This window comes from Branchiostoma belcheri, unplaced genomic scaffold (assembly GCF_001625305.1).
Source record: "Branchiostoma belcheri isolate BF01 breed outbred unplaced genomic scaffold, Haploidv18h27 scaffold299, whole genome shotgun sequence".
Taxonomy (NCBI): Eukaryota; Metazoa; Chordata; class Leptocardii; order Amphioxiformes; family Branchiostomatidae; genus Branchiostoma; species Branchiostoma belcheri.
In genome coordinates, this window is record NW_017803908.1 from 41,338 (window position 1) to 49,553 (window position 8,216).

At 40.7% G+C, this 8,216-nt stretch overlaps 1 protein-coding gene across 1 annotated transcript in view; it reads right to left on the reverse strand.

Moving 5' to 3' along the window:
• The window catches only part of LOC109473263 (leukocyte elastase inhibitor-like), a 14,074-nt gene continuing 5,858 nt past the window's right edge, over window positions 1-8,216 (reverse strand). The window contains exons 5-9 of the mRNA XM_019773140.1: window positions 7,165-7,273; window positions 6,056-6,179; window positions 5,075-5,203; window positions 4,263-4,418; window positions 1-920 (exon numbers count right to left, since the gene is read on the reverse strand). Coding sequence (XP_019628699.1) covers window positions 790-920; window positions 4,263-4,418; window positions 5,075-5,203; window positions 6,056-6,179; window positions 7,165-7,273 — 649 coding nt within the window. The 3' untranslated portion in view covers window positions 1-789. The remainder of the gene's footprint in view (window positions 921-4,262; window positions 4,419-5,074; window positions 5,204-6,055; window positions 6,180-7,164; window positions 7,274-8,216) is intronic.

Consider the following 8,216-nt stretch of genomic DNA (forward strand, 5'->3'; position numbering starts at 1 on the left):
TTATTAATGATAAGTGTCAAGTGTTAATTTTTAATAATCTTTAGAATACTCCTCAATGAAATCACCACTCAACATTCAAAATCTTTGATAACAACTATCAATTATTCAATGGCAAAAACATGAACTAATGATTCGTTGCAAATTAAAATATATTGCGATTGGAATCAGGCACGACAAAATTTGGATGACAATCTCAAATACACATTTTTTCCTCTTGATTCTTGCTGCAAATTTAAGTCTGTGACTTCTGTGTTGATTTGATGAAGATTGAATGGATTTGATCTTTTGATTCTTGCTGCAAATCAAAGTGGCTCCTGCAATTTGCCACAAAAGAGGAAAGAGTTGGTGGGGTTGTCTCTGATGAAAAACATGAAGGGACTGTTGACGATGAACCAAGTAGCAGGTGCAGGCATCGAACATCCAAGCATCACTACACCAGAAACCAAATGTATCCTTGTTTCATTTTTCTGCACAGTTCTTAAAGCTATTAAGCTTCTCCCTTATAAAAACCACTCCAGACCTACAATGTCAAACCTCACCAAGAAGACCACCCTGGGAAGCAATACAATTGTCTACGTGGACAGGGGGTCACTGTATTGTATGTATCACTGTAGACTGTAGTCACTTGATGCTTGTGTCAATGGAAAATTATCTAGTTGGCCTGACCAAAAAGTGATAATATTGTCCAGACAGTCACTTGTATGAGTTTGACTGTACTTCTTTAAAGCAACGTCATCTAACTTGGTTTTGGGTGTTATAAGAGCATTTGACAGAACTCTTGAATCAACTTCACAGTGGCTTCTGCAGTTTGCCGAAGAAGAGGACAGAGTTGGAGCGATTGTCTCTGATGAGAAAGATGAAGGGATGGTCAGCGATGAACGACTTCGGCTCCCCAGAATCCATACTATAAACCGTCAAACCTGCAACCAAATGTATCACTCAGTGTTTTTCTATTAAAATAAAGGCTTAAGCTCAAAAACTAGTACTAAAGGTTCTGATTCTTTATTATGTATTTGATTTCATACAGTTTGTGCATCGTGGAAGTTGCAAATTGCTTCAGAATTTTTCAGAATCGATTGAATTTCTGAATCACAGTGGCTTCTGCATTTTGCCGAGGAAGAGGACAGAGTTTGAGCGGTTGTCTCTGATGAGAAAGATAAAGGGATGGTCAGCGAAGAACGGCGTTGGAGGGCGTGGCATATATCTTGTCATCATCATCATACCTGCAACCAAACATATCAGTATTTCTACAAGTTTTTAGAAAATAACGAGTCAATAAATAAAAGTGCTGAATAAGGTACTGATTCTTTATTTTAAACTGAAGCACTTGATTTGATTGGGTTTGGACATCATGGGAATTGCAAATTACTTAAGAATTCTTCAAAATTAATCATTAAGTGTAGCATCAAAGCGGTTTTTGCATTTTGCCGAGGAAGAGGACAGAGCTGTAGCGGTTGTCTCTGATGAGAAAGATGAAGGGATGGTCAGCGAAGAACGGTGTTGGAGGGCGTGGCAGCGATCTTTTCATCATCCTCACACCTGGAATCAAACACGCCGTCGCTTGTTGCACAGGCTTTTAGGAAGATTCACACCAAATAATGATAATAAATCACTTCTAATGGGAAATTATGGCTTTATTGCAAAATCTTTCATTGTTGCACAATTAGTTCGCTCTAAATCTGGGTGCTGCAAAAATTTCTTCATTATCCCTCATTATCCCTCATGTGCCCCATATCCCTTTAAAGTAAGCGTACAATGCAGTTTCCCCTGTATGAGATTGAAGCTGCAATTCTAGCAAATAGTAACAAACCATTAAAAGCTTCTTGAATGATATTGGTTGATATATGTTACACATACACCCATACACACACACACACACACAAGCGCGCGCAAGCACTACCTTGTGCATCTACATGTTATTAGTGTCTAGGGTGACTATACATATCAATATCTAAGGACCCTGTGCAAATTTTCTCATAAAATGTACCTCAAAGTAAGGCAATCTAACATGATCGGACTATCTTATAAGCCACCCTCCAACAAATTTGACCAAAATTCGTGGGGTCGTGTGGCGTAACGGTAGAGTGTTTGCCTAAGTGTCTGGTCTCAGGTTTGACATCTTTGAAGAGGTGATAGTCACCTGTTATGTCAATCCTTTCATAGAATCGTGGGAAATCTTAATAAATAGATAAATAATATGGCTGATAAATATACCAGCGAGTTTGCGTTAATGATTGCACGAAGCAGACATGCTTAAAGATGTAACTACTTAAAGATGTAAAAGACCTGAGCTTTAGTCTAAGCTCAGGGGCGGGATAGACGTCCACAGAAAAGCACAGAGTTGGACTGAACTGATCAGGAATAGGAAGGGGACATCGACTATGAACTCTGGAGGTGGGAAGAGAGGTGCAGACAATGTCACCATGATGACCCCTGAAACCACACACAAATCAAAATAGGTAAGTTCAGACTAGTCCTGGTGTCTCCTTCATACAGTCATTACATATAGTCAGGTCACATGGCTTAAGTTTCAAGACTGGCTGATTCCAACTTGAGAAGGACTGATGTAAACCTCGTTGGTAAGCTCTTTACTATGTTTACAGAAATAGGGTAAAATAGGTATAAAACTCTTCATAATGTCAATTGTGATCACAAATGAACTTTCATTCTGTCATGTGGTTTTTGCATGTCGCTATATAATATACATTACCCAAGACCACCTATTAGATTCATATGTAGCATTTTAGCCATTCTTCAAATTCTGAAGTAGGGTTATAAAAAAGAAGGAGAAAAGGTAAACTTAAGGCAAACGAGACAAAAGACGAGAATCAAGAAAGCATCTGCAGCTGAGAAACATTTCTCAAAATGCTCTCAATCCTCGAATTGAAAAGTACATGACGTCAAAAGAATTGCATTGGTTGGATCAGAAACAAAAAAAAGGTGGTCCATGATAAACTGCAATGGAGGCACTACACAAGCCAAGATGGAACCAAGATGGTCTTTGCATCACCGGGCAGGTATGAATGCATGCGGCACAGCTTTCCTTTAGTTACACTACTGAGCATTTGAAAAACCACGAGAAACATGCTGTTGCTGTTGTTGTAAGGTTACTCTGAGCACAAATTAAAAGGAACTCATGGCACTGGGTTTGTAGATTTTCCATATATTTGCATCTCCAATGAGTAGATGACCAGGCAACCTATTCTTAATGCTATGCTAGTGCAACTGTGACAACTGCTCTGAGACAGCTAAATCTGGGTAACAGTACTGTGCCTTTTGTCTTCTTGGTATTTGCTTATTGTCTTGTGTCTTTATTTCTTCCCTTCTTTCGGCCATTCCTTTCTTTCCCTTCTTTCACACAGCATCCTTACGATGATAACAAGAATAAATCAAGCTTGTCAGCTCAGGAGAACGTGCTGCGCAAAACTCATAATTTGGCAGAACGTCTCATTTAAGGTCGTACTGGCACATTTAAGGATGACACCCCATCTATAGTCTTTAACTGTTTTGTCAGAAAAGATATTATCTGCAAAATGTTGACCAAACATCCAACAAAAACGTGGTGCAGTACATTCTGCCGATGTGCTATAAGGGGGCACACCCCAGTTTATTTTGGGTCTTAATTCGATTCTGCATACCCTCAACTCTAGCGACCGTCTCTTTCAGGAAATACCTCTTGAGCCAAAACACTTTGCAAATGAAGGATATCGCTCTATATAGCTAGCTACGAGAACAATAGAATTTCATTTCTTTCACCTCTCACATTTTTGTAAATTTTAGGGGGGAAAAGAATTTTTCGATGAAAAATGATGCCAAAAATTGGCCATTTTCTCGTGGAATTATACCCATCACCCAGAATTTAGCCACCAATATGACTTATATGGTCGGAAAGAGAAAACCCTTATGTATTATTAAGAAAAGGATAAAGAAAATCCTAACACTGAGATTATCACAATAGCCCGCCGCGCGAGGCATAGCGACAGCATCCCCAGAACGCATACAACGCATATCTAGGCACCTCGCTGAAGGCGGAAGGACACCCGGAAGTAAGCCTCGGGCCCGAAATCAATTTTCACCCAAAACACGCCACTTCTTACACTTTCCAGCCATGTTAGTAGTTAATACCAATTTGCAGCAGATTATGAGAAATGTAAACTCAAACATGAACCACCGGAACCCCTTCGTCACTTTTTTTCCGAGCACTACCTTGGACCCCTGTCGCGGAAGAATTGGTGTGTGCACCGATAATACCGTAACAGTACCTGAGCCGGCAGCGGCCTGTGTTCCTTCTTCGTTCACCTCCACAAAAGCCTTGTGCACCACCTCAGAGATAAAGAGATCCGCAGCGGCCGACATGCCAGAGAAATCTGCTCCGTCGCCAAAAGCCTCTCCCATGCCCATCTTCTTAAGGGTGTTACCTGCATTATTGACAATTGAGAGAAAACTTAAGATATCTATAGTATCGTCCTTGTTCTAGCATGCTAGCATCCTCAGAGAGAACTAGGGATTTGCACTGTGGACATGAATTTTTCTACCTAGCACCATTGACAGGCCCTGTTTCTGAGTGTTTTACCTAGCACCATGGACAGGCCCTGTTTCTGAGTGTTTTACCTAGCACCATGGACAGGCCCTGTTTCTGAGTGTTTTACCTAGCACCATGGACAGGCCCTGTTTCTGAGTGTTTTACCTAGCACCATGGACAGGCCCTGTTTTCAAGTGTTCTACTTAGCACCATGGACAGGCCCTGTTTTCAAGTGTTCTACTTAGCACCACGGACAGGCTCTGTTTATGATTGTTCTACTTAGCACCACGGACAGGCTCTGTTTCTGATTGTTCTATTGCACCATGGACAGGCTCTGTTTCTGATTTTTCTATTTAGCACCATTTACATTCCCTGTCTCTGATTGTAATACTTAGCACCGTGGACAGGCCGCTTCTGAGTGTTATAGTTAGCACCATGGACAGGTCCTGTTTTTAAGCATTATACAGCACCATGAACAAGAAGTTATTTTTACAGTGTGTGATAATTTTGGTCCCAGTTGGCCATAGAATCATGTTTGTTTCCATGACTTACCCAGTGAAAAGTCCTGCTCCAGTTTGAAGCGGGGCAGCCTCACTCTAATCATCCTCTTTTTCATCTGGCTGCTGACAGTCTGCAAGATCGTTGCTGTCAGGGCTGACTCAAGGTCCCTGATACCCTCCACTGTAAAGATGAAAGGCATGTACACATGACTCGCAAAATATAGTTTTCTAGTGAACAATTTGAGATCTGTAAAAATGTAAATTGTGGAAAACTTGCTCATAATGTTTTGATACTGTTATGATGCTGAATTGCATATTTCATGAATATAAAGTAACTATAATGAAGGTAATTACTGTATTAGCATCCAAGCAGTATACTACAGTACTGTTACAGTTACCGTTACTATACACAAGTATTGTTACAGTTGTTATGCAGTCTCAGCTGATGTAAGAATACCTTGGAAGCAAAGACATTTGTTGATCTTCCTTTCCTTGTGTTTATACATGTAATTGAGTGGTCTGCAAAAAAATGTAAATCGTGTGTACAAGACATGCAGGCCCCCTGTTTCTAGTTGTCTAAACTGTAGTATACTATAGGTTTGCTAAGAGGTGTCTAAAGAGTTTAGGCTACACCAATTTAATTCGTTGGTTCTCTGATCTAAAAACAAATTGAAGCGACAGGGCAAAAAAAAAATTAAAAACAGGTCTAGGGATCCTATTATATATAGCCCCAAATGCTTTGATAGGAGTCATAAGGTCAACACAAAAGGCTGGGTTAATATTTAAACAATGAATTTTGAACTTTTAATCAAACCACTACATTGATAGATGGAAAAAACTTTAATATCTAGGAAGAAAAGGACTTTCCTCAACTGTTGGGGGGGGGGATATGAGCATTTTTAGTTGATTCAGAACCAGAATCTTTTTTTTTTGCAAATCAGAAAAAAATGAAGAGGCGAATCCGAGAACCAAGAAATTAAATTGGTGTGGCCTTATATATCTACTACTGCATCACAACTAAATTCGAACTCACCTTCATCTGGAAGGAAGATGAGCATGCTTAGTTCCTTCCCCACGTAAGGAAGCTCCAAGACACAGAACTTCAGGTCCTTAAATTTACCATAGTTGAACTTGTCCTCCATCTTCATCATAGGCACCTACAGACCAACATGATTTCAAATCAGTTAATGTTGGTAATGATAAACTCATAACAAGACTGGCAATGAAAACATACATTGCCATGGCGACGGTGGTTGCTGTTAGGGTTATTGTTTGCATGGCACAGTCATGATTTCATGATTTTGAGGAAGCCTTGTACCCTATCCTCCCCTGAGTGTATAGTGAACAAGCCCCGGGGTCTCAGAAAGTACATGTAGGGCATCCGGCAGACAGGTTCTCCCAAGGGTTTCCAGGAATGTGGGCATGTCAACAAACAGAACTGGAAGACATGCCTGTGGACATTCCATGCCTGTGGACAAAATGCCTGTACAATTCCTAGAATTCTTGTAAATTGCACACAATACTGTACCATTAGTCTCCTCCCTGAGACGTCGCCAAAAACATTGTTCAAAGGTCTATATATGGCGTCGGGTGGCATAGTGGTCGAGCGTTCGACTATGAAACGGTGAGACCCGGGTTCCATCCCAAATTGTACCCGGGACATGCCTTGGGAAAGGCACTTTACACGACTTTCCTCACTCCAGCCAGGTGTGAATGGGTGCCTAACTTCGGATGGGAAAAGTCGTATTGAGGTCACCTGGTGACGCCTAATGGCAGCCGCACAGACCCTTGCGACAGTTCCACAAAAAATTTATGGAGCAAATGTACATGCATAATGTACATGCACATGTATGTCAGATAAGCATGTCAGCAGAACATACTGCACCTGGCTGTATAAAACCCAGATATTTCAAGATTTTCATTGGATATTTGATCAAAGTTACATCAGAATTTTACCTCTTATAGATTAATTATCTTTTCCAACACAACATCTAAAAACTATAGATGGGATGTCATCCTTAAATACAAGAACACGACCTTAGACATTCTGCCAAAGTGCTTATGCAAACTTTTTTAGTGCAGGTGTGGTACAATGATGATTATTAGAACAGGTAAAAGAAAGCACGTGAACGAGTAATCTACCTTGACTTTCTCATTATTGTTGATGTTGAAGTCCTCGTCCCATGTGGCTTTTGTCGTAAACTGCTTGTGCCAGGTTCCCTTAAAGTAGATGGCATTCACCAGCACTAGCCTGGAACAAAGAGAGATCATTTCACATTCATAAAATATATGGAGGACTAAGCCTTTTCGGCATATGAGCCTGGTAAAATTCAATACAACTCTGGCAAAATTCAGAATGGGGCAACAGTAGACGTCACTTAAAAATTCAGAGAAGCCACGTGACAAGTCTTATTGAGTCAGTCTATTGCAGAAGACCAGAGTGTCTGGTCAAAAGTTCTAGGTGAGAACATTTCTTTGTGTTGGAGCAAAATATTTACCCTTAATCATGTATTTTGTTAAAACAGCATTTGAGTTTGCTTAGCTGCTTGCTGAAGTGTGGAAAAGATGACTGTACCTACAGACAATAATTTCATCAGATTGGAGGAGCATTGGATATTGGGGTTTTCTTTTATACAACCGATAATATCTCTCACGTGTGCCTGCTTATGTTTCCATGTTTGGGACAAGGGGGGATACAAAATTAGCCACGTTTGGGATTGTGTTATCGCTCCATCAGTGCCACCTACTGGCAAGTATCAACACTGCAGTCATGAGCAAGTGAGAGATATATTTACTGACTGGTTGTGTCCTCAGTCAGAGGATCATCAAACACCAGCTAAACCTCCTGGGTCACATCTCCAGAGCTACACCCACCCAGGAAGTGATCAAACTGATCACCACAGCTCCAGATCCAACTTGGAGGCGCCCTAGAGGCCGTCTCAGGAGCAGATGGGAGGACCAGGTTTTCAACGTGCTGGGCAGTTTTGGGGTCAGCAGAACTGACTGGAGAGTGCTGGCGGAAAACAGAACATCCTGGAGGGACATGGATACAGCCGCCATGCATCTACTCTGATGCCGGTGGATTGATTGATTGATTGATTGATTGATTGATTGATTGATTGATTGATTGATTGATTGATTGATTGATTGATTGATTGATTGATTGATTGATTGATTGATTGATTGATTGATTG